This window comes from Pteropus vampyrus, unplaced genomic scaffold (assembly GCF_000151845.1).
Source record: "Pteropus vampyrus isolate Shadow unplaced genomic scaffold, Pvam_2.0 Scaffold3, whole genome shotgun sequence".
NCBI classification, from domain to species: domain Eukaryota; kingdom Metazoa; phylum Chordata; class Mammalia; order Chiroptera; family Pteropodidae; genus Pteropus; species Pteropus vampyrus.
In genome coordinates, this window is record NW_011888784.1 from 5521184 (window position 1) to 5548531 (window position 27348).

Here is a 27348-nt window from a genome sequence, read left to right on the forward strand (position 1 = left end):
AATAAAATAACATTTACTATAGCAATGATAGAGCTATGTCTCCACATATATGGAAGACATCTTTATGTAGATATTTATAAAACTATAATTAAACAGAGAAATGCACCATATTGCTGGATAGGAAGATGCAATATAATACTCATCTCAGTTCTCCTAAGATTATTCTATAGATTCAATGCAATTCTAGTCAGAATCCCAAAAGGTGTATTTTTGTTTTTGTTTTGATGGAAAATGACATGCATCAACAGGTTCAGGATTTGTTTTTGGAAATGGTAGTGGCTGAATTCCAAAACTGTTCTGTATGTATTGCAGTATGGAGCAAATGAGTAAATATATTGTTGATACTTTAAAAATTGTGGTTCTCAAATGGGAGAAAAGAGAAATGAATGTGGAATGGAGGAGAGGAAGAACCCTGTGGTGTCTGGAATTGGAAGTGTTATGAATTGATGATTTAAAAAATATATACATTTTTTAGTGCTACAGTTCTTTTTGTCCTTCAAATATATCCTATTGAAGGATTAGAGTCGAGTTCTCTGTGCAGAAGTTGTCTTAACTAGATTAGTTTGTTTCTACTTACATTTCAAGACTGGCTTAATTTAAATTTGATTATTTAAACCATTAACATGATTCAAAGTCAAAACTAAAAGCATGGGCAAATGAGCCACTTCTCAGTGCCTGAATTTCCTCATCTGGGTGGGATTGCTTAGAAGTTTCAATAAGTTGATAAAGACTGCAGAGCACTTAGCATGGTGCCGAACACATACAACATCCAATAAATGCGAGCTGTTCCAGCTTTTCTCCTTTCTCAATGGATTCCTCCCAGTCACTTCTCTTGCTCCTTACTTTTTCTGGTCTCTGACCGGGGCTATACATTGTGAGAAGCAGATGGGTAGCTGTTACATAGTAATGAGTGTATATCACTCTAGGCAGTGCTTTTCACTGCTAGGCAGTCTCCTTAACTCACAGAACCTTCACAGCCCCGCAGGGTATTTATCATTATTCTTCTCCTTTTACAGATGAGGAAATGGAGGCTTAAGATGATGAATGCAGTCCGCCAAGTTTACTCAGCTGACCCTGGATCTATCTGACTTTCATTTCCTGGCCCCACTTCTCCCACCTTCTGCATCTCCCTCACTTAGGCCCTAGGTTCTAGCTTGCTGAGGGGAAGCCTGTGCTTGGGTTTGGGAAGCATGTATAAGGAAAAGAGCAGGTCTGGGCCTTCTTGACTGATGGGCTCCCTGGGTCCAGCAGGAACATCATCTCTTCCCTCCCTAGTCCAGATCATGCCGTCAGTTCTCTCCAGTATGTGCAGTTGCATATCCACTATACATGCTAATCTGCAGCCAGCACTTGCCATAAGTTTGCTTCAGTTCTGGGATTCAGCGTGGGTTTATTTATTTTTTATATTTATACCTTGTGTGCAGAGATGGCTGATTTGGAGTGGAAGCAGGGTCTGAGAAATGGAAGGAGCAAAGGAACTAAAAGCTAGAAGCTGGAAAAGAATTCAGGAGTCATCTTTGCCTCCTGAAAGGAATGCACCTAAGAGAGATTAACAGGTGGAAGAAGTAGACAATCTAGAGCAGTGGTCCCCAACATTTTTGGCACCAGGGACCAGTGCTCCTATGAGAATCTAATGCCCGATGATTTGAGGTAGAACTGAGGCGGTGATGCTAGCGCTGGGGAGCGGCTACAAATACAGACGAAGCTTCACTGCTTGCCTGCCTCTCACCTCCTGCTGTTTTTCCCTATTCCTAACAGGCTACTGGTCTGCGACCCAGGGGTTGAAGACCCCTGATCTAGAGTATTCCTGGCAACTTTGGGAGATGAGCCAGCAGGGGTTAGCAGGCCCATGTTGAAGAGGAAAAAAAATCAAGGCCCCGGGTACATTGTACACGGTACATTGATTCTTTCAGCCCAGATCTCCCGACTGTAGGCAAAAGAAAAAGATCGAGGCTTCATCTTGCTTCCCTGCCCTGCCCCACATATTGAAGAGCAGATTGGGACCAGAAAGCGTAAGGTACTTGGCCAAGGTCACATAATGAATTTAAGGCAGAACCAGGACCACCACCTGCTGACTGCCAGTCTCAAACTCTCATCATTGCATCTCATAAGGAGCTAGCTGAGAAGGAGGTATCTTCCTCCACCCATCATTTGTCTCAAAGTAACGTGCTGTAAACCACCAGAAACCTCTTCTTGGGGGTCTCCACAGATTCTTAGTAATTGCTTACTTCCATCTCCTCAGGTTTTTTCCCTTTTTCCTCTGCTTCTCACTTTAAAGGAGATGGCTCTTCCAGCTCTGCTATCACGTCTGGGCTCGATACATAGTAAGTGCTCAGTAAACATTTGCCTAAGGAAGGTACCAATGAGTGGGGCAACTTGGCAATATCATGTAAGGCTGCAGATGAGTACACACCCTCAGACCAGCAAGACCCCAGAGAAATGTTCACACCCATGTCCACGGGGGAGACATGTACAAGGATGTTCAAAGAAGCACTCTTTGTTATAATAAAATGTGCAAAATAACCTAAATCTCCATGATTAAGAGAACAGATAAAGTGTATAACCATACCATGGAATACCATGAAACAGTGAAAATTAATGAATATTGGCTACATGTGTTAAGATGGGTACATCTCACAAATATAATGTGGTGTGGTAAAGCAAGTCGCCAAGTATAGAAATAATAACATTAATACAAAGCTTTCAACACCTCAAAATCAGGATAGTAGCTACCTTGGGGAGAAGAAGAAGAATGGGATCAAAAAGGATACACAGAGGGCTCTAGCTCCACCAGTGTTGTTTTATTTCTAAAGTTGAGTGACAGGTAAAGGTGGTGGTTGTATTATCCTTGATACCTTTTTGTAAGTCTGAAATATTTTGTTATTAAAAAAAAATGGAAATAAATGGATACATTTTAAAAGACTTTAAAATGAAATCCCATCCTCTTGAGCGTCAATACTATTCTTACCCACTCCTCTATTATCTTTAAACCATACCTTATACTCCACTGTATACAGTATATAATTCATAAATTTTAAAGGGAAAATATGCAAAAGGAGAGTTGCACATTATGAGATAAGGACAATATTGCCAGACTTCAAAATCACCATGTGTCTACAGCCATGCCACTCTGAACAAGCTGGATCCTGTCTGATCTGGGAAGCTAAGCAGGGTTGGGCCTAGTTAGTACTTGGATGGGAGACCACCTAGAAAGACCAGGTATTGTAGGTGTAAAAAGAATAAAAAATAAGAGATTGTAAGCTGACAAAGTCCTTGCAATCTGTGTGGTCAACCAAGGGTTGCCTCGCCTAAAAATAAATAAATAAATAAATAAATAAATGAATAAAATTACTGTGTGACTTTGACCTGTAAATACTATTAGCGCTTTGGCCATATATGCCATTTCAGGATATAATAGTGGAGGTGAGTGATTAGAACATTTTCATCATATCTAACCAAAGATGAAAAAAAATTTGCCAATGATTTAGTGCTTCCATTCTTCCATCCATTCTTCGGAGTACATTATTATTTAAAAATAACAAATGAATAAATTGTTTCACCAAAGAGTTATTTTAAGAAACCTGAAAGTAAGTAGTAACTTCTCTTTTTATTAACTTTTTCCCTTATAGTTTTAATTCAATATTTTTTTTAAAATCGAGCATTATGAAAGTTTTATGAAGCAAATTTTGATTTTTAAAAATCTATTTTTCCCCAAAAGAAGCAGCTTAACACTAAGCAGTATGTTTCTGGATATGAATGATATTTTTAAAGACTTACCAGTTTTTAATGGTCCATTGTTTCCTAAACTGTATTTTTAATTTCATTTGCTCTCTCCTAGGGAATGAGGGATGGCAGCACGCCGCGCGTTAAAAGCTGTTTTGGTAGATCTCAATGGCACACTTCACATTGAAGATGCAGCTGTGCCAGGCGCACAGGAAGCTCTTAAAAGGCAAGCTATTCTCCAGGTTCAGCTGACAAATATGTTTGTAAGTGCCATTTTACCAAGGCAGATCATTAGCTAAATGGATGGCCTTAAGATGGCATTTCACCAGCTTACCATACATATAGAAACTGCCTTGGGTTTAGCTAGATGTCTATATGGTAATATCCTCCACACATTGTTCTCTAATCCTGTATTAGATTTGGCCTTTTGATCTAATCTTTTTGTGTGTGTGTCTCTTTTTCTGAGTCAGTAATGTAAATTTGTGAATGAAAACTCAGGATTCTAGAATATAGAATAAAGAGCATTGGAAAAATCACAAATGAATCCTGGAATCACGAAATGAAACACACACATACACAAAGGCATAGGCACTCTGCCTTCACCTAAGATCCAGCACTGAGTATGCTGCTGCACAGGCGAAATTTAATTTAAGGGACTTGAAATTTTAGAATTATTTTCATCAACTAAATTTAATGCTTTTGAAGGTTAGAGACTGTCTTATGTTTTTGATCTGTCAACCATACTACTTAACGTGTCTAGGTGCAAACCAGGAGTACATAGTATAAGCTTGTTAAAGTAAACTGAATGTGAATGTTTGCTTCTGAGTGTTTTGAAAAGAATACTCATCAGTACCACAGAACTAATAATCAGTTTTAATTAATCTCCATCCTAAAATAATTTAGATAAGTTTTCAGTCAACAAAACTTAGCATGTGGTGCTTATTATTTTCCAACTTAAAATATTCATAGTGTGCTGTTATTCAAAAAATCCAGTGACTAGTTTCATAGTGCCAGGTGTTTGGGCAAAAGATTGACACACTTTGCATTCTCTCAGGGAGCTTACTTTCCATTTAAGGAATCAACAAATATAAAGAGACTTGTATATCTGTTGGAAGGCACCAGTTGTAAACTATCAGTTTAGTTAGGAGTCATGATGTTCACTTATAGGTGGACAACATGTTGTTTAAAGCCAAAAGAAAGTCAGTTCCACAGTTGGACTTTCTCTGGACTCCTTGACACTCATTTAGGCCTTCTCAAGGAAAGGATGCCTGCTGATCATCTGTTGCTCTTCCGTTGGACAGAAACTTTTATCGCTCTAATGATCAGCTTTCTACTTTGGATTGAAAGAAATATATTTTTATTTCTGATAAACAATGAATGAAATCTCTAAGTAGCTCTGTAACTATAAGCTTACCATTCTGGAGGGACAAGCGCCCACAAATTGTACTGGTGGGTTTCCATCCCAGAGAAATCACTATACTGTCACTGCTGGTTTGAGTTTTTATAGAAATGAACGGATTAAGGGAAGTCGAGGCACCAGTAAAAAGAAAAAAGTTTTTAAAAAAATTCTCATTAAGAATGATGCGGCTATTTCAGTACTTAAAATTATTCATTTTTAGGATAGTCAATTGAAATAATCAATTTCTTTTGAGAGGTAAACACCAGATTGAATGTGTTTTTCAGAAAAGGTACCACACATAAAATTTAGAAGTAATCATTATAACAGTGAACTGTTTAATCATACAATTTAATTAACGTTTTTTGAGTAAATACTTAAAAAAATCTCTTTTCTGTTTTATTTGCTTGCTCATTTTAAATTGTGGTTAGTGCTTTTACATTTTGTATCTATTTAGGCTACACAAAATAAAAAGCAACAAGGGATTAATATAAAATTTTAAATTATAACTAAATTAAAATTATTTCTAGATTTTGGATTAAAATACTATAGGACCAAGAAAATAATATTTATTTTTAAAGGAAGCTAGACTATCATGAATTCTTACTCTGATACCTGATTGCCAGTTTAGGTTCCAAAAGCAGATAAAAAAAATCAAAACAATCTTGTATGGAACTATTAATGGAGAAAACACAGTTCATTTAAAAAAAAAAAAAATGGAATGTTTCTCTGAGCTGTCCAGGTAGATTCTGTTTATGAATATAGTATCACATTAGGGCTTAGCCAATCTCTAATTGGCTAAGAAGAAGGAAAAGCACCCTGAGCTATCCTCTGTTCTCTTTGTATAGGAGATCAGGTCCTACATCAGGACATAGATTGGAGTTCTCATCTCACCTTTACTGCTGAGCAAGTCACTTAGCTCCTCTAGGCCTCAGTTTTCTCATCTTTAAGAAGAGTGGGTTGCACTGGTAGATAATCTCTTAAGATAACTTTCACCTCTCATATTCAGTGAGTACAGTGATTACTAAGCTTTGCTGTTGTTGTCGTTTTCACTTATTTGGTAAAATTCAATAAAACTTCAGTAAAATGCAGTAAAATTTGGTTTAAGTATAGAAGGGCCTCAAAAAGGTAGACACAGCTTTTACAATTTGACTGTAGCCTTTGGAGATGAAGCAGCCCACAGGGTATGGAGAATTTGTAAGCAATTCTGATTAGATTACAAAAAAAAAGATTATTGGCCATAAAAACATTTACTCAGTGACTTCATTTTCTGACCTTTGGCAAGGGCTACCAAATTAGGAAGTTTTAAGGAGCTAGAATGGAAAAATTGACTGTTGACATCTGAATTTTACTTTTCCAGGTTACGTGGTACTTCTGTACTGGTTAGGTTTGTGACCAATACAACCAAAGAGAGCAAGCAAGACTTACTGGAAAGGTTGAAAAAATTGGAATTTGATATCTCTGAAGATGAAATATTCACTTCTCTGACTGCAGCCAGAAATTTAGTAGAGCAGAAACAAGTCCGGCCCATGCTGCTAGTTGATGATCGGGCACTGCCGGATTTCAAAGGTAGGGAAAATTTGGGAAGATGTAGAAATTTGGTCTTTATATCTGCTTATAAAATCATTCTTAAAACTAGATGTTTAGAAATATTTATTTAGATTTTCTGTTATTTTGAAATGGTCAACAGATAGTTCGAATCTAAATTGGTGTTTCTCAAACGTGTTCTGACCGCATACCACAATAAGTCAAGTACTTTACATAGTAACTTAATGCATATATATGTTTATTATATATGCTAAACAACATTTACTTTTACTGTATGAGAAGGACTTTATTTTCTGTTTGATTTACTTGTTCGTTTGATTTTGATGCTGCTTAGGGCCCTCCAAATTAGTTTTACAGTCTGTTAATAGATCATGACACACAGTTTGAAAAAGTCAAAATTGCTTTGAGTATTATGATTTCATATTAATTTTACTAAGTTCATTAAATGAGATAAACCAAGAGCTCCATGTTTAAAAATAGATGTCATTCTGTACAGTATGAAATTTTTGCTATGACTGAAATATTTTCAATCAAAAGAAAATAAAACTTTTCCCTTTGAAAAAATTAACAGATGTTGGGAAAATATCCTAGTTTTATGAAGCTTTGCTCCATTGTTTTGTAGATGATACCCAGAGTGAAATGGCACAATATAGAAAAATTGGTATAAATATATCATAAAACCACGTGATGGCTTTACAAATAATGTTCAGCATGGATACACAGTTGGACATAACCTCAGAACTTGTACTATCAAGAAACACACTAGTTTATCAATCAGAATTATTATTCGTAAGAAACAAATGAATTTTGGCTGTATTAAACAAAAAATAAGTTTATTAAAAGAATTTGAGTGCTGACAGTAGTATAAAATGATACAGTTCCTATGGAGAAGAATTTGGTAATATAGCTAGCAAATTGCATACAAATTGCATACAAAGCAGTACTGTCACTTGTAGGAATCTGCCCCCAACATATAGTTATAAAAATACATGACGTGAGCAAGGTTATTCATTATGGCCTTATTGCTAATAATAAGAGTTTGGAAACAACCCGAATGATCATTAGAAAGGACTGACTAAACTATGATATTTTGATATATCCACAAAATGGAGTGCTTTGTAGCTGGAAAATAAGTAGTGACAAAAAATTTCATCCCCTGTTAAGGAGAGAGCTCCATGGGATATATTAAATGAAAAGAATAAAATTCAGAAAACCATACAAGTTTTGTGTAAGAATATGTGAGGGAATGGATATACATATCCATATATATCCGTATATATTCCTTATGTTTGTAAAAGGAAGCTGAAGAAGGATAAATGAAAAAAAACAATAAAAATGGTTATTTAAAGAGGGAGGTAGGGAGATGGAGGAGAGGGTCAGGAAAGGAGATTTCTTTACAAGTAATTTGTTACATAGTTTTCTCTTTGGAACCATATAAATATTTTACGTATTTAAAAGACAATTAAAAAATAAAAAGCAAACCAGATTGTGAAAACTAAAAAGAGATTGAAATAAATGAGCTAAACTATCAAGTTGGTGATATAACTACTCAGGGTAAAGAATTATTTCAAATGACTTTAAAATATAGTATTTTGACTATTTGTTCTGATTAGATTACAAAAAAAGATTAGTGGGATAAATTCTAAGGATAAAGGAGTTGCAAGGAAATCTTAAACAACATTCAGTAGGTTAGTGTTAATTAGTAATGTTGGTATTGTTGTTTAAAAATTATACATATGATCAAACAAAGTAGTAATTATGATAGTGTTGTTAAGATCCAAGATTTTAAGTGTAAGTGAAAAGACACACAAATAGAAAAATCAAATTAGTTAATTAAAAGCTGTGTGTTATTAATTTTGAATTGACAATATCAAGATCAACTCCCTGTTTGCTTAAAAAATAAATATTATTTAGATCTTCCACTGAAAAGGCCTAGAAATAATGACAACCCAGTGGTCAGCCTGCGAAGTCTACTGCCATTTCTCACTTTAGTTCCTTGGAGTAATGGCTAATTCCAGATTTGGGCAGACATTGTACAAAATGAGTCTGGGATAGCTAACTGTGTTAGCAAGGAAGCTATTGAGGACTAATGAGGTCAGATCTAAAGGACACTGGGGCCAATTGGAAGGGGTAATTTGAGCATTAAAAAGAATAATGATTGAATGGATTGCAACACATCATATATACAAAAAGCCATGGGTTCAAAATGACACAGCCCCACAAAACTCATTGGTCACTATTGGAGGCGCTTAGGGCAGTAATTCATTATCTTGAAAATGGATAAATTAAGGGAGTTAAAACAAGCATTTATCCTGCTTTTTCTATTTGAACTATATTTTAGAGTAAACAAATATTTGATGAGAGTAAATTCTTTACAGAATTCCAGCTAGTAAATGCAAAAAGAATGGCAAAATTAGAAATCGCCATTGGGAAGCCCTAATGAAATAGGCAACATCATCAATAGATTTTAAACACATTAGGGTTGATGGGGAACTTCAAAATGGAAGAACTTAAACCTGTTGATCAGTCTTGACATCACTAGAAGTAGAACAAACAGAATTTTTGTGCTTCTTAATGTGATATGATAGGAAATTTATAGTATTGCCTATGAAATAATCTTGCCAAAAATCGAATCTGAATCTATGAAGATCTAATTACCAGTTTTTAGGAAAAATAAAGGTAAAGGAACAAATTAAATAATATTACAAGCAATCAGCCAAATCCAGAATGTGGACCCTTTTCCAGGACCTTTTCTAATTGCTCCAATAAGTAGAGAACAGTCCTGTTACAGGATACGTAAGACATAACAATCAAATGTACTATATGGACTTTTTTGGATGCCCGTTACATATCAGATATAAAAAGACATTTTGAGACATTTGTGGAAATTCAGAAGTGATATTAAAAATTATTAACTTTGTTGGTATAGTAATGTTAAGGTGGTTTTTAAGTCTTTATCAGTTAAGGATACATATTGAAATATGAAGGAGTTAAATGACATGATATCTATGATTTGCTTTAAAAAGACTTCAGAAAATTATAGGTAAGGTTGGCAAAATGTTGATGGTTGCTAAAGCTTGGGTGATGCATACGTCAGGGCTCATACTAGTCTTTTATATATTTCTGAAAATTTCTATGACAAAAACAAAAGGCTGTTTGGGTAGCCCATAGAACTGACAAGGAGAACTGGAGTGTTAGTCTTAGGGGCTGTGCAGCCAGGAACAGTATGCAGTAGCGTGCTACAGAACTGCTCAGGTGCCAGTGATGTCTGTGCTGAACACTGAACTCTGCTTGCCCTGTTGACCCCAATGAAACTGGAGATTGGATGCTCCAGCTAGCACTGCTGCCCCAGAGTCTGAGGCTGTTACCGTCACCTCTTCCAGAGGAGATTCTCCTCCTTTCTGTTACTAGTTCCCAGTTCAGACACCCGTGGGTGTTACTGATTAGTAGAGTTTCTGTCTCATGCTAGCACTCATGGCTGCAAGAGAGGCTGGAAAAGAAAGTATCTGGTGTTTTCAGCCTCTATAATAAGAGGGATAGCTTTGCCTCTCACCAAGCCTTAGGAGCTAGTGAATTCCCTAAGTATGAGATCAGTATTCAGAAATTAGGCAACCAAAAATAATGACAGATGTACTCTATAATCAATGTATTTGTGTTTCTGGGTTTTCTGAAGTACTACAGAACAATATTTTAACCAGATTTTTCCATTTTGACTTTATTTGAAGAAAGTCAAGATTCTAATTGTATCAGCAATGAGTTTGAGTTTGGATTTATAAGCAGAGTCCCTGGTATGTAAGAAATCTTTGTCATTCAGTTCAAGACAATCCTTGTAACATCTTATATACATGAAAATACCCAAAGTAAATGGGTTTTTGAAAGGAATAGAAATATCTTTGCTACTGTTTAATATCTTTGCTAGTGATAGATGGCGATAATAATAAAAAAAAACACACACAAAAAAACTCCAACTCTTACTGTATTCAGTAATTTTATTTTCTTCTTTCAACATACTAACCAATTTTTACTCATGGCTGCTGGTAAGGAGGAAATTAGAAATCTTGGTTAACTCCATTCCCCATTTCATCCCTTCACATTTTGGTAGAATTGATAGTGATAAATGCTTAAAGACAGGCAGTAAGAGAGACAAAAGAATTGTCATATGGATAATCTAAAGAATCTTTAGTCAGATTTTTAATAACTGTGATAGTGAATGTACTTGTTTGGGTGTCATTGCTGAAAAGTCCAATTATGAGGTTCCAAGGCCTTAAAATATGCTTAAGTTATAGAGTAATATCTGTGACACTAAAAGTAGATGAGGCATTTTGTCAAAATTATATGCTCTACAGTGCATTCATATTTATCAAGAATGCGTTAACCTCAGCTGTGTCCATTAGAGAGTCTAATTTCCCTTGCCTCTTAGATTTTCATTCCTTCATCAGTTCCTATTGATCTGATAGCTCCCAGGGAACTCGTGGCTGTTCTTGTTGATTGTAATCAGTAAAGCTTTTTGAACTTAGAAATTACTTGTTTGAGAACATCAGGTTACAAATTTTAATTCAGATATTCTAGTTACTGAGTAGCTGTAAAACTGTGCAAAAGAAATATGCGAAAATACTAGGAGACCTTTTTCTTTCTTTTAAGTATTATTCTATTTCCAAAGTACACTGGACAGGATAATCTCTTAAACTTCATATTGTGACTACAGCAAAAATTTGTACTTGATTGGCAAAAACTAATTTATTATAAAATATGACATTACTTTTAATTGCATTTTTCAACACTTACATATTTTTTTCATTCCCAGGAATACAAACAAGTGATCCTAATGCTGTGGTTATAGGATTGGCGCCAGAACATTTTCATTATCAAATTCTGAATCAAGCATTCCGGTAAGTCTCTAGCAATTTATTTTTCATCTGATCATATACTCCCCTACTTCCCTTCTTGAGTCATTGTTATGTAAGATTATAAATGTTTTGCTTTCTGGCTACCTAGATTGTATGTGAGGACAGACATCTTCAAGATCACTTCAAGGTCTACATCAAATAATATTTATTACTGTCTTGCCTAGTTTTTAAAAAATGATCAGTATGTTAAAATGTGATCTTTGGGGTTTTTCCAGTTTATAGAATCACTATTCTAGAGCAGAAATTCGTAATAAAATTGCACCTCCGAAAGCTAGCAGTTTTATCTTTTATTATCACTCCTGTGATTCTCCACTGACTGTGCTAATCTGATGAAAAATAGCATTCAAGCTAATACACCAAAAACAATAAACGTGATTTTTCCCCCAGTTGAGATTCCAGGCTATGGAAAAAGCCTAACAAACTTGACCACACTTTCAAAGAAATTATTTAGTGAGTGATAATGGTAGTCTGAACTGGGATATTGGCAGTACGGATGAAGGAAACCAGATTCAGGTAGCATCAGTATGACTTGATGGATGACTGGGGTTCAGAAGGTGACGAAGGACAGTGAGTCAAGGCGGACATCGGATTTCTAACTTAGGCACATGTACTAGAGAACACTCCCTGTGTGGGGTTCAGGAAGTGATAAGTTTAGTTTGGGGCTATTTGGCCTATGGGATATCTAAGTGGAGATATTCCAGTGGCTGTTGGTAGAAATTTAGGAGAAACACAAGTAACACATAAATGTTATAAATCTTCAGTTGTATGTGCATTTTACTTTTATGAACTTTTTGCTGCTGCTTCCAAAAGGAGGACTGCATACAGGTTCTCATACTTTCTAAGATAAATTGAATCAGAATTTACTTGCAAGTGACTTTTTCCCTTGGATTTTTCATTTTTCATCTTGCCTTTCACTTCTTACCAAACCACTAAACAGTATGATTTGTCTTTGGATTTATGACTACTTCAAAATATAGGGATATGTTAAACTAGCTTTAAAAAGTTTTTTTTTAATAGCTTGATAATTTTTTGATATTTTAACTGCAAGAAATGCTGTGAAAACATTTTCTTATTAGTACAAAGATCTTCAAGAATCATTCTAACTTATACTTGATATAGAATTCATTTCTTGATATAAATGTCCGAAAATCAGAATATTGGAAACTAAAACTCACTACATGGCTCAGCACATTATTTGCTGTTGATCATGAAAATAGCCATCATCATATACAGTCTATGTGGCCAGAAATAGCACCTTTTCCCCCTGTGTGCACATTAATTTTAGATCCTCAGTTAATGGAAACTATTGCTACTTAATGTACTTAGTCATTGTGATAGTCAAGCCTTTGTTTAAAACTAACAAACTTGCTTTTTATAGTTGTTCAGTATCCATTTCCCGTAGTTATTACCTGGAAGTCCACTGCTATGCCAGATTGCGTGAAGAGGTATGGGTGGGGCGAGGGGAGGTTATATGGTGTTAAATTTTCTTTTGCTTCACCTACTTCAATTATTCTACTGTAGCTTCTTGAGGTGGGTGGTGAAGGGGTGATTATCTCACCTGCTCTTTAAGTAAGGCTTACAACTATAACAGAATCAGTTTTCATTTGAAATAGAGAACCTGCTATAATTTCTTCTAAATTTACCTCTGCTACCTTTTATTCATTTCTTTAACCACAGAATTCAAGGTATTGATTGATTTTAGTTGGTAATTTGGGAAGGACATATTTAATAGGCCTCTGTCTTAGATGAATACTAGACTCGGTAATAAAAATGTATGTTGACATAATACTGACTTTATAATTCCTCGGATGCTGTCTAATTAGTACACTTCCCTAACCATATTGATTTTTTTAAACACTACATTTTAAAGCATTACAGTGCACTTATAGGTCAACTCTAATTTCACAAATGCACTTAACAGCTGGGTGGAGAGTTAACAGAAGGATTTTAGGTCTTGCCCTTCTTTGCATATTGATGTCTCCACAGGGACTATGCCTTCCAACCAATGGCTACAGCCGTTTGGATTATGAGTGGCAAATATAGACGTCTCAAATGAACCACCGATTAGTTAAATTACTCTTCAGGTTGATAATGAGAATAAACATTGGATTTTAAACCCTGTCACATAGCTGCCTTGAATACCAGCTTCAGGGGCATATTGTCTTCATGCAGATATATTAGCCTTCCACATTACACTGACTTATTTGCTATCTTTCAAATGTAGGCCCCCCAAAATGCATAGTACAGTCTGGCGACAAACGAGTCTTAAATGTCTGAATAAAATTGAGAACATCGTATTTTAAATAATTGATTTTAGAGAAGACTATGAACTAGTTATAGAGCATAGACATGATTTGGAGGCTTGGATTCTAGAAAACATTTAAATCCTGAGAGCAATTGCTAGCTTTTTTCTTTTACCTACTAGTAAAAGATCCAAAGAATAATATAACAAACACCCATATGCCTATCAAGTGGTTTAAGAAATACAAATTATCACATATTTGATATCCCGTGCATATCCCTTCCCAGTTTTATCACCCAAGACCCAAAAGTAATCAGGATTCTGAATTTTGTGTTTATTTTTTGCATGCATATCTTTATACTATAAGACATACACTTTACATTATATAGACAGTATGTATAGTATTATTACATTATGTATAGTATTATTTTGTATGTTTTAAACTTTATCAATTTGCTTTCTTCCTTTGTAATATTGTATAATTTGATTGATATGAATATTCATAGCTCCAGTTTATTCGTTTTCACAGCTGTAGTCCTAGATTGTAGCAAAGTCTTTTTTCATCTTCTGACCTGAGTTAAAAACCCAAAGCTTAAGCATTTTAGTAATGGACCAATTATAATTAAATTTAATGATCTCTGTGAGGAGGAAGGCTACCTGGGCAAGCAGATTACTTAATCTAATTTGAACTTAGCATTAACAAGACTGAAAAATATCTAAGCACAAAAGTAATATGTCTTCATTGTGGAAAATTTTTAATGCTTTCAAAAAAGAAAAAAAATTACCTGTAATCCTTCCACATAGCTAGTTTGTTTATTTCTCTGCACATATATATATAGACAAAAATGAGAATGCATATATACTGTGCTTATATACTGTGTGGTAATTTCCTTTTTAAAAACCCAACAATATGTTGTGCATGGTTTTCCATATTCTTAAATATTCTTCTAAAACATGGTTGATTCCCACAGTATAAACTGCTTTAAGAAGTACAATAAGTTGTGTAGCCAAATGTTTCCTGTTGTTGAGTATTTCCAGGTTTTTAAAGTTAGTTGTTTTTTTTTTATTTCATTATTTTTTTTTATTATGGTGACGTTGGTTAACGAAATCCAGTTAAGTTTCAAGTGTACAATTCAACAGTAAGGCATATATTTTGTGTTCACCACCCATAGTTAGATTTCTTACTATCAACATGTATTTGACGGTTTTTACCCCATCTACTTCCCACCGCCCTCCCCCATCCTCTAGTAACCACTAGTTTATTGTCCATGTCCGTGAGTCTCTGTCCAGTTTGTTTGTTGCTTTTAGGTTTATATCCCACACATAAGTGATATCATGTGGTTAAAGTTAGTTTTTATTAAAAAAAAAAAAACCTCCTAAGAAGGTTTGTTAAGCAATATGTATATTTGTTCCTTAAGATTTTTTTCCAGAAGTATACTTGCTAGAACAGAGGAAATTTGGGAGAAAACTGCATGGAATTGCTTAACATAGGAAAAGTTAAAGTTTTTAAATAATAATTAAGAGCAACTGTTCTCCAGCTTCTGGAGGAGTTTATTAAAATGTGATTGTATCTGAAGATAAGTGGCATCATAACTTTCACATTTAAATGCAGAGGTGGAAGGCTCCTTAAGAATAGTCTTTTGAAGCTTCAAAATGACTTAATTTTGGAGTTAATGTCTTCTTTCCTTTAATTGTTACAAGGTACTAGAATCCTCCAAAAGACTTAGAGATGTACAGAAATTAGTTTTTTGGGGGTTGGGAGGTGAGATTCTTATTACCATAAATGGTTCCTGTTGAATGTTGGTTTGCTTTCTTTTCCTCATATCCTTAAGAAAAAATTAAAAGTTAATTACTCCAATATATTCAATTTCTTAAAAAGGGAAGAAGAGAAAGGTAGAAAAAAAAATCAACAATTATGGCCTCAGTAATTACTGGATTTGTACGGTAACTCCTGAATCTTTTCTAAGTTTTTAGAGCCCTGGGCATGAGGAATTTCATAATGATGTGACAGTAGGGCTCGAATTAGAAATATTTCTGTGGGCTTTCTCTATTTAAAAAAGGCCGACTGCTGTGCAGTCTTTTTAATTAAAGTCCAGATTATGAGAAATTGTTTAAGACTTAAGAACTTGAGTTATTTAAAGTATTCTAATAGTATATGCAAGAAAACAACTTTGTATGCCAATTTGAAAATCACAGAATACAGAACTGAGTTTGTCATCAGCCTCTAACTGCTCTTACTTTTTAATTTGGGGAGATTCTTACATGATCAAGGCAACTTTTGCTACTCTAAATAAAAGGTTCAGGTGAAAAAGCCACAAATATATTCTACTCATTTTTTAAATTAAATTTATTGGGATGACATTGGTTAATAAAATTATATAGGTTTCAAGCTTACAGTTCTGTAATACATCATCTATATGTATACTGCATTGTGTGTTCACCACCCAAAGTCAAATCTCTTTCCATCACCATATATTTAACCCCCTTTACCCTTTTCTACCTCCTCCCTTTTCTTCTCATAACAACTATACTGTTTTCTGTGTCTATGAGTTTCTTTTTGTCTTGTTCATTTGTTGCTTTCAGTTTTATATCCCACATATGAGTGAAATCGTATGGTTCTCAACTTTTTTCCATCTGACTTATTTCACTTAGCATGATATTCTCAAGATCTATCCATGTTGTCACAAATGGCAGTATTTCATCTTTTCTTATGGCTGTGTTGCTATTCATTTTTTTAAATTGATGTATAACATGCACAGTAAAGGCCCTCCTATCACCTACTCTGACTTCTGTCAGTATTGCCAGTTCTTGGTCTTCATATGAACAAAATCATAGAATTGTAGCATTTTTTAAATCTGTTTTCAAGATTTATCCAAGTTGTTGTATGTAGTAGTACTTTGTTTTTGTTTCATTTCTTTATTTTTGTTGTGTAGTAATCTATTGTATTAATATTCCACTATTTATTCTACTGCTGATGGGCATTTGGATTGTCTCCAGTTTTGGCTGTTAGGAATAAAGCTGCTGTGAACATTCTTCCACATGTTTTGGCGGGGATATATGTGCTATTTCTCAAGTCTGTATCTAGAAGTGAAATTACTGGATAAGTACTTATTTAGCTTTAGTAAGTTTTGCTGAACAATTTTATAAAGTGATCGTAGCAAGTCATACATTCCCACTGGCATGAGTCAGACTTTCATCTGCTCCACATCCTCACTGTCTCTGGCCAGTCTATGTAATTGTAGCTGTTCTATTTGGTGTATAGTGGTATCTTACTGAATTTCAATTTGTATTTCCCTGAGTAATGTTGTTGAAACCTTTTCATTTACTTATTGGCTGTTGTATAACTTCTTTTATCATGTGCCCATTCAAATCTTTTACCTTTTCTGATTGGGTTGTATTTTTATTACTGATTTGTGGGAACTCATTTTGTGTTATGTATACAAATTTTTGGTTGGATATTTGTACTGCAGAATCTTATTCCTGTCTGTGATTTGCCTTTTCACTCTCTTAATAGTATGAGAACATGAAGTTCTTAATTTTGTTGGAGTTCAATTTGTCAAAATATCAGTAGTGCTGAGGTTGAAAATCCCTGATCTAGTTCAACCCCTTCATTGATAAGAAACCTAAGCCCACAAATGTGAAGTGATTTACTATTACCTATTTTAAGTAGTGTAGATGCTACATTTTGGACCAGAAAATGCTTGGTGGGTGGGGTGGGCAGTACATTGTAGTATGTTTAGCAGCATCCCTGGCTTCCACACACTAGATGCCAGTAGTACCCTCTGGTTGTGAAAAACCAAAAAAGTCTCAAACATTGCCCAGTGTCCCCTGGGGAGCAAAACTTCCCAGCTGAGAACCACTGAACTAGATGTTTGCCTAAGATATTTATATTGTGGTCCTGCTCTCTCATTAGGATTTTTCAGTTTTTTTTCTTTGCCCACACAGAATTTACAGCCAGAGATTTTTGTTTTAGGCTGCCTTTTACCTTTCCCCCCCCCCCTTTCTTCTTGCACCTCAGTGGGCTTACATATAGACAGAAAATTCTCAGCCAGTTTCTTTCTGATACATTATTTCAGTAACAAAAACAACCAACCCTTTGTTGCCCTGTCTGGTAAGTATGAGAACATCCCCAGTATTGGGGTATCTAATTTTTATATTTTTTAAATGTTTAACTATAAAAGATGTTTTCATCTGTATCCTAGAAAATGTTTACCTTTAGGTTCTTCCCGACTATACCTTGGCTCTTCAAAGACTTGATAAAGCTTATGCTATACAAAGAAGAACGATAGAAGCAGGAACCACTTCCCCGAGAGATGCCTATCTTTCCCAGCCTCGTGTAGCACTAGCTCCCATTTAGAGAAATGCAGAGGAACCAACAGTTTCAGCTCTTCCAGGGAAGGCACTAAAGTACTGCCTGGGAATTAAGTACACACATCAATCAAGCTGATAAGTCTTATCCCCAGTTAATATATAATAAAATATTAACAAAGCCAAATCAAATGAGTTTTTAGTTTAGCTGTATAAATGGAAAGCAATTTTGAGGTCTGTTGCATAAAGAATTCCAGTTCCGTGGTAGAGTAGCAGATAAATGGGATTGGGGGTGGGTGACAAGAAGAGATAAATAAATCACCCATTATTATCTCATTGCTATCAGCTGTGGTTCTTTAAGGCCAGCATAGTGGCTTTATCAGGTTTCCTAACAATTGGATTGTAAGATCTGCTTTAAGAAATAAATTTGTATTAATATTAGTGAATAAATTTGAGGGATCTGTCCTGTGCTGTGAGCAATTTATAATAACTAACAGTAAGGCCCTGTAATAGTCCAGTATTGGTTTTTACTTAATAAAATATTTAATCATAAATGTCTGAATTCTGCATCTCCCACAGGAAGGCATTTCCATGTCCACCAACAAGAATAATTTAGCAGCTTCATAGTTGAGCGCTTAATTACTCATAATTGTGAAGGGAAAGATGTGATGAAGTCTTCCTCGATGGACATACTAAATATTTTAACTAAGTAGATGACTTAAAGTAAATTAAGCTAGTGAGATCATTTATTGCATTGGTTAAAAGCAGTTTACGAAATATATCTAATCCCGCATTGCGTTAGATGATAGTATGTGAGTGACTGTTTCTGCTGTGTGACTATACAGGCTGCACTTTTGGGATGGAGGCATATTTTTAGGGATGGGAGTTGGAGGTGAATATTAAGAAGTTGGTGGGTGTTTTGGATTTGTTTTGTTATGTTTTGCCTGAGTCACTAATGATGATCCTTAGCTATTGGTAGAATTTGGTTATCAAATTAATGGGAAAATGCTTTGTGCTCTTTTGTTTGAGAGTAGTCCTGTATCAGGACAAAGAAGGAGATTTGGCAGTAAAGACTATCCAGTAAACCTTGTTGGTGTCTTCAGGGAAGATGGCTTGATTTGCAAAGTAATGTCAGAAGCAGTCAAAAGGTAGAATGAAGAGGTGAAGGTACAAACAGAAAGTATTTATAAAATGCTCTATTAAATTTCTGAATTATTCCCCCCCCCTGCTTTGAATATAGTTCTTATTTTTTTAATGTATTGGGATGACAGCGGTTAATAAAATTATATAGTTTCAAGTGTAAAATTCAATAATATATCATCTGTATATTGCATTGTGTATTTACCACACAAAGTTAAATTTCTTTCCATCACCATATATTTGACACCCTTTACCCTCTTCTCCCCCCTACACTCTTTCCCTCTAGTAACCACTAAAATGTTGTCTGCGTCTACATTGTGGAGTAGAGGAAACAGGAAGTCAGATATTTTAAGAGTTAGCTGAACACGTCACTACAGCAGCAGTTGTGTCGTCTTGTAACGGGCTCAAGATCCTCTTGCTTACCATTAGGGAAAGTTAGAACAACTTGTCTCATTAAGTTAAGCTTCTTCCCTTGAGTGTCTTATTTAGCTTTATTTCTCTTCTCTTTCCCTGGTGATTCAGGTAAAGTGTCTGAAACCACTAACGATAAAAGGTTGAAGTAATCCCAAATTTAATAATCTATCACCTTACTTTAGTGTGTCTCAGTGTAATTCCCAGCAGTTTCTTGTGAATTTATTAGAAGATGGTAAGTCATTAAAAGTTAATAAGAAACTATTTCTTTCTGTGAATATGAATAAAACCACTTTGTAAGTCTAACGTTCTTTCTCAGTCATAAAGCCTTCCTTTTAGCCTGTTTCCGTTTTCTCTGTCTCTCTAGGTTACTCCTTGATGGGGCGCCTCTGATAGCAATCCACAAAGCCAGGTATTACAAGAGGAAAGATGGCTTAGCCCTGGGCCCTGGACCATTTGTGACTGCTTTGGAGTATGCCACAGATACCAAAGCCACAGTAGTGGGAAAACCAGAGAAAACGTTCTTTTTGGAAGCACTGCGGGGCACTGGCTATGAACCTGAGGAGGCCATCATGATAGGAGATGTAAGTAGAAGAGCCCAGGAAATGCCCTTTGCTCACCTGTCATGCTAGGAAGAGCCAATTTTGAAGCACTGCTTCGAAATACAAGCAGGCTCTGCTGCTGCTAATATCAGATGGTAATAAGTGGCTACCTATAAAACAAGCTTTCTGGTTGACGTTTAGTTATATTCTTCTAAAGAACTGAAATTTTTGTTATTTCTGGCATTCTTTATATTGTGATGAGATAAATTCAAAAAGGCCATTAAATACAAGTCAATTAAATGTTTTATGTCTTTTCAAAGAAACCTCTACAGATATTTAGATTTTTTGAATATTACTTAAGTACGTAAAAACCTATACCTAAAGAATTCTGCCATTATTGATTTTTTTCTTAGTATATGCTTTGCGGAAGAACTTCCCAATCATTGTGCCACAAATAGCTAAAGATATTGATTGCCTCAGTCCTCTGAATAGCAGGGCTGAACCTGGGTGATTGGGGGCCTAACCGGTGACCTCTGGCTGTGAGTACCTTGTCAGTTTACCCCAGTGTAGTGGGAAAACATTTTCTATGTGTGCCATAAGGGAGAAAGAGCTAGAAAGCACACTGCCTTGTGGTAAGTAGGTGGCAAGGATTATATTTTAATTTTAGTAACGCGTTAGGCTGGAAGGGACCATTGAGATTGTCTGGTCCAAACCTCCTCATTTTATAACTGGGAAACTAAAGCCCAGAGGGGTAAATTTGCATGCCTGAATACCCATAGCTAATTAGGGGCACAGCTGGAATAGAACTTGAGGCTGTGGGCTCCCTCTAAAATAAACTTAACTTGCGATGGCGCAAATGTATCGTGGCCCTCCTGATATGCTTTTCCACTTCTGTGTTTGCTCATCTAAACCCAAATAGGATAATCATTAAACTTGATACTGTTTTTGAGAAACCATCTTTTCAGTCACATCTCTTCCTCTTGGCAAGCGTTGATCTGACTTTCTTAGGCGAGGGTGTGCTTGAAGAAGTGGTTATCTGAGCCTGGAGACTTCAGGGTTCTTTATCCTGGAGATACTGGTGTTGGGACAGTGTGGTGGGTGGAAAGGCATGCGATAGCAGTGTCGTGAAAGGTTATTTGTTATCCAAAAGAATAGCAGTTTTTTCTTTCCCTTTCCTTGTCCACTTTTCCTCCTCTCCCTTATTCCTTCTCTTCCTCTCCCCTATCTCCACTGCTTCAACAGGACAAGTGTAGATGCAACAGAAAAGGTTTTAAGACTTCAAATGAAGATTTTGACATTCTAAAACTCATTTCCAAGGGCTGTTGTTGAATAATATTAATGATTTTAACAGAAAGTATTTTCTTCAGGCATAGCCTGAATGAATCCTGCTTATAGACATGAGATAGCAGGATTGATTTTATTGATGTTTCTTCCAGTCCTTGGATTTTATTACCTTGCATTTATCATCACAATCAACCAAGTGTATGCATCCCTGTCTTGAAGAAGAATTGGAAAGAGGAGCTAAGTTTTCTAACTGATATGCTATTCCCAAGTGTGAAGTGAGTATCACAGTCCCAGAATCTGTTCAGGCATACTGATTTGACTTGATTCCACCTGTTACAGACAATTGGATGGATAGTAAGGATAATACATTATATGGGTGGCAGAAAAGCTATTTTCTGAATATAGTTTATTCACTGTCTACAATTGGATCATTCACCTTAAAAGCTGCCAGATGGATAGAATGCATTTTTCCATGATCTGTTTTAAGAGGAGATCAGTGGACATGTGGCAAAACGTGAAGAACTGTGACTGTGCTCTTTGAGTTTGGTTACTAGAAGTACTACTCCGTTGTGCATTTTCCACCCCTGCAACGCTTCCCTTTCCAAATGGTATGCTTCCTCAGACTACTACATGTGGGTTGACCCTTTTTTATACCTTCCTCTCTCTTTCATATTAAAAAAAAACCATGAGGTTATAATTGGCCATTGCAGCCTACTAAGTCATCAGTTGATAGAGTTTTATTGGTAAGGTAACTGGAAACATGGACTAAATGTTTTCTTTATGCTTTTCTAGGATTGCAGGGATGATGTTGGTGGGGCTCAGAATGTTGGTATGCTGGGCATCTTAGTAAAAACTGGTATGTATCTTCTATGTAAGCATTCTCTAAAACAGTAGGATACACAGTTGCTTAAAGAAAAGTGCAGAAATGGCAAAGCCCACTGGACACTTTAATTCCCTTTCTACGACATAGCAAAAATAAACTGGTTTTAGGATTACAGGGAAAAAGACAGCGTGGGTGAGGCCCATGCTGTACAATACTAGGAAGATCGGAGTTCAGACTTACCCAGGGATAACCATACACAGTTGGCAGTTAGCATTCATATGATTTTCTGGATATGCAAATTACCACATTGAAATGGACCAAAGACCATTGATTGTGGTGCTCTATAAAAATTTCTTTTCTTTTTATGCCAGCTCTAAGATGATGAAGTTGACCTCTGTAGGAACCAGCCAGCTAGGTGATATGATGCTTATGTTAATGTTTGCATTTATCTCTGTAGGAACCAGCCAGCTAGGTGATATGATGCTTATGTTAATGTTTGCATTTTTTGAAAAACACACAAAAATTTTTTTTCTTATTTTTTCACTTACAAAAAATAGGAACTATTTTTTGTACCAAAATTAGGTATATTCTGTGTGATCCCTCAAATAAATTTACGAAAAAGCAAGATGCTTAATGGGGAGGACTCAGCTAATACAGTACTATGAGTACAGAGAACTGATTAAGTGTCCTAGGTCCTAGCCTCAACTCTGTGCTGACTAGCTGTGCGAGACTGTGGTTAAGGCCCTTTACCTCTTGAAGCCCTTTCCGAGTGACAGGGCTGGACTGATCCCCTCTTGCTCTCACAGTGTATGATTTTGTGCAGTTTTCTTTTATGGAGTATAATTTAAAAAGTTCTCAGAGTAAGGGAAGTCACGAGAGCTATGTGTGGGTTGAATACTTGTGCATTGGAACTTAATGAGCTTTTTTAGAGACAACGAAGAGTCCCCCACCCCACCCTGCCCTGCCCTCAGATGGCACCTGCTGAGCTTAGAACTAATACCACATGTTTAAGAATGAGAGCCAGAAGTCTTGTCCAAGAATTGTCGTTGGGCTCTTATAAATCAAATGACAGATAAATGGTTCCACAAATGTTTCTGAGAGCTCATTTGCCTGGTTTCACATAATGGTAATGAAACTATTTAATAGGCTGTTCATAAAAGAGACGATTTAAACATGAAGTCACAGAAGAGCTGCCATTTAGAAATTTTTTAGAAAAAGTACATTAACTCATGACTGTAACATTTGTTCAAGAAAATGTGGTTGCATAAAAGCTATTTTGAATTTAAAAATAGAAACAAGAAAACGTAGCTGCAGCTACAATGAATAAGAAGTATTTGGCAAGGCCCTGTGTGAACAGAGTGGAAACACAGTCTACTTGTGCCTGGGGTTTGGGGTAAACCATTGGAGTTCTACAGACGGTGACACCAGTCACTCGAGAATTGACAGATTTTTCAGGTTTCTCAGTCAAAATGATTAGCACCTTCTCAGCAGCACACTGTCCTTTAAGTTAAGCAAAGAGGAAGTAGCAGAAGTCAGAAAAATAGCCATTCTCCTTATCCTTCCCCATATCTTAATTTTCACACATTCACCACTTTATTTTCTGATCATTGAGGAAATCCTCAGATAAATATTTTTCCTCTTGTGTATTATTCCCATGAACATTTCCTTTCTTTAGCTCACACAATTAAAGATTTAAGTATCAAAACTGGGCCTATGCCAGTGTCTTGTGGCTCAGCTTTCCGTTGGCTCTACCTTTTTTCCTGACTGGCACTTGGTTGTAATCAGCTTATCGCAGAGGCATCCAGATAGTCTTAGAAAAGCCAGCAGCATAATGCAACCAAATCTAAAATGTATGACTTGTAGAGCAGCTAAGTCCAACACATGGAAACAGGCCCATTTGTACTATTCACCTCTGGTCAGAAAAAATCCCAGGTAAGCCCACTGTTTGGAAATCACGCAGAGTAGCCGGCTCCACTGATATATTTGAACTCAGTGCATTTGAACAATTGCTAGGCTTCCTAGTGTTGAAATGTACTATAAAGACTTTAACTTATTCAGTAATAAGTGCTTTTTTATGGAGTCTTGAGCCATTTTGATTCTCAAAGAGTAACCTGTGGTAGATGCTCAATATACATTTGTTTAATGATATGTTAATAAAGATTTTGACTAGTCCTAATCAGAATTTTTTTCTGTTCAGCATGTAAGTCACCTAGAAAAGATGAGATCACTCTTTTTTATCTACTATCATCAACATGGGTTTCCTTGTATTCTTCCTCCATTCATCAATTACCCATTCAGGAAAGCACAGATTGCCACAGAGTCAGGCAGAGTGATAGTGGCCTGTGTCATTCACTCAGCCAACATTATTGTGCACCTGCTGTATGCCAAACACAGTACAATGTGCTAAAATTATCGTACATATGTCACTGTGTCAGTTTGTACTTTGTAGTCACTCCACTTGCTGGGCCAGATTCAGCAAAGCATTCTGCAAGCTCTTATCATGGCCTGGAAGTTGATGGTAGAGCAATAGTTAGTCATTAACTTACCTATGAGACCAAGTAGAAATCTTGCAAAGGAGTTTATACTTAATGGGATTTAAGCTTGAGAAAAAGCTGGCAGTTAGAGTTTGCCATATGGGCCAAATTGTGGACAGGTACCTTGAGGATGCTAAAATGAATGAGGTGTATATTCTTTGCCTTTGTACGTTTGATGCTTGTTCCTTTCCTGTAGGAATTCATAGTCAGTAAGACAAAACAGGAAGCATCTTTGCCACCATAGTGCAAAGGTGTAGAACAGCATTTTCAGGCTTTGTGTTTGCTGGGCAAAGCCTCTTAAAGAAGCAGTTGTAGGAAATGGAAGGATGTAGAAAATGATGGTTGTTTTGTTGGGGGAGCTGGATTTAGTCAGAGGATACTGGAAAATGTGGAAGAATAAATAGCAGAAATCACAGGAAAAAAAAGATGAGAGAGCAAGGAGAAGGGGAACGTGCAGAGGCAGCCCGGGTGGCTGCGGGACAGGTGGTCTGGTTCCCCAAGGCCTCAGCTAAAGCAGTGTTCCTCCCACCCTCCCTCCCTTCTATTCTTAAATTGTGGAATGCTCACCCTGTGTGCCGGTCATTATGTTAGGTGCTGGGAATATATTAGGGACTATAGCAGGCCTAGTCCCTACTCTCAGAGAACTTTCAGTCTTAGGTGTGAGACAGCATTAAATATATAGTTACAAATTGTTATAAATGTAGAGGCAAAGAACAGGGCACTAAGAGAGAGAATAACAGGGAAGGGATCTAATCTGATGGGAACATGGAGTCTGACCTGAAATGTGAGGAAGGTAGCCAGGTGAGAAGAACATTGGAGGCAAAGTGGAATAGCAGGTGTCAGGGTCCTCAGAAGAGCCAGGTCAGGTCTAAAATTGCAGCCTCGTGAAAGGAGCACATGCTGTAAGGTTAGAAGGGGTGCCGGGGCCAGATGTCAAAGGGCATGGTAGGCGGCAGTAGAGATTTGGGGTTCTTTCTGAAGGGCACTGAAACCCAGTAAAGGTGTTCAAACAGGGGCCGTGTATCATCTGATCTGCATTTGTAAAAGCTCTGCGACCACCGTGTGGAATGGTTCCTCTGCTGTGTTGGGGTGCTCAGTTGTGTGTCTTGAATTGCAGAGTCTGGGGAGAGTTAGGTGGTGTCCTGCCCCTTCATGCCCTGCTGTGCATGTGGCCCATCCTGAGCATCCTTTACTCTTTCCTCCCACCCCTAGGCTCTCTCATTTGCCAGGCTTACAGGGTCCTTCCTTGGCAACAGTCACCTTCTGGAGATGACAAGGCCTTTGTCCTGTGGAGTCTGGGCTTTCACTTAAAAGCATTGGTTTAATCACTAGTCTTATCTTTAGCGTCGGTGGGGGAAGAAAATTACTTCATCACCTGTGGAGATTTGAAGGGAACCCTCACTGTCAGGCGACCCAGTCCCTCTAATTATCCATTGTGAAAGGCCAGGACGTGGGAAGACGCTGAATATATTTCTTTGAATTGCCTCGTTGCATTCTGAGGCCTCACTAAAAGGGAGATGTGGAGCCCCTGATTTTCTAGTGGTTGTAAGGGTGGCTCTGTGATGGCCCAGGTGCTCTCAGGGTGTGATTACTGTGACATTCTAGCAGTAGCAGCAGCTTTTGTTCATTGGCTTTACTTTCATTTCAGGAAAATACCGAGCAGCAGATGAAGAAAAAATTAATCCACCTCCTTACTTAACTTGTGAGAGTTTCCCCCATGCTGTGGACCACATTCTGCAGCATCTACTGTGAACCATTATGTGAATCAGAAGCAACTTGAAACGCAGCTTTTCATCGTCTGGAATGAATCCCTCACCAACTCAATGCCAACACAGGCAGTCACGCCCCTCAGCGCTGACACAGTTCAACTCCCTTTTATTGTGCATTAATTAGAAAGAAAGGTATTGAATTGCAGCCAGCCACTAAGCCTTGCTTCTCTCTTTTGTTTTATTTTGTAAAAGAAAGGGAAAGCTGGGATTTTATGCCATTCCTTTTAAAATATTCAGGTTAGGCAGGGCCAGGAGGGAGAATCTACCGCAGAGAGTCATGTTCTCTGCTTTCTCTCAATGGTAAAGTGGAGGGGTGGGGTGGATTCAGATTGTGAATAAAGTTGAATGGTGTTTTTTAAGATTATAAAGTAATACATTGAAAGGTGCATTAAGCTGTAGTTTTAAGTTCAACTGTGAAACCCATCAGAAGTGCCAAGTGGAATACATGTCAGAAGAAGCAAAATAAATTGTCCTTTAGCCTAAGTGAGCGAGTAAATTTGCTTTAACGGATGTTGGAAACTAGATTATCTGCTGTGTTATTCCCAGCACGGGTGACTTCTTTTTCTCTTCATTAGCCAGAGATGACTAATTTAAGTTTAGAACCTGATTTTAATTTAAAATAATATTTCCATTAATAACCTATTCATTGCAGATGCCTATTATACTGTGTAACAGTTGTTTTGGAAATTTTATGTAAAATTAAAACTATCAGTATTTTACA

At 36.6% G+C, this 27348-nt stretch overlaps 1 protein-coding gene across 5 annotated transcripts; it reads left to right on the forward strand.

The window, feature by feature from the left end:
• Positions 1-1765: 1765 nt before the first annotated feature.
• On the forward strand, positions 1766-27348 carry HDHD2 (haloacid dehalogenase like hydrolase domain containing 2). 5 transcript variants are annotated; one of them, XR_002780662.1, is made up of 8 exons: positions 2097-2324; positions 3839-3949; positions 6480-6688; positions 11472-11556; positions 20043-20259; positions 21654-21776; positions 22294-22357; positions 26507-26573. XR_002780662.1 is itself a non-coding variant. In XM_011360988.2 (7 exons), exons 2-7 carry the CDS (start codon positions 3849-3851, stop codon positions 26608-26610), a joined length of 780 nt encoding a protein of 259 aa, XP_011359290.1. In that variant the 5' UTR covers positions 1766-1881; positions 3839-3848; the 3' UTR covers positions 26611-27348. The 5 variants fall into 5 exon arrangements, 4 of the variants coding, with proteins under 4 accessions (XP_011359290.1, XP_011359306.1, XP_011359280.1 ...); XM_011360988.2 differs by lacking the exons at positions 2097-2324; positions 21654-21776 and adding an exon at positions 1766-1881 and having other exon boundaries at positions 26507-27348; XM_011360978.2 differs by lacking the exon at positions 21654-21776 and having other exon boundaries at positions 2250-2324; positions 26507-27348.

Excerpts from the sequence above, each read along its gene's own strand:
- HDHD2 (XM_011360988.2), top strand. The coding sequence starts at position 3,849 with ATGGCAGCACGCCGCGCGTTAAAAGCTGTTTTGGTAGATCTCAATGGC. Across the intron at positions 6,689-11,471 it reads GGCACTGCCGGATTTCAAAG|GAATACAAACAAGTGATCCT; the intron begins GTAGGGAAAATT and ends TTTCATTCCCAG. Across the intron at positions 11,557-20,042 it reads ATTCTGAATCAAGCATTCCG|GTTACTCCTTGATGGGGCGC; the intron begins GTAAGTCTCTAG and ends CTGTCTCTCTAG.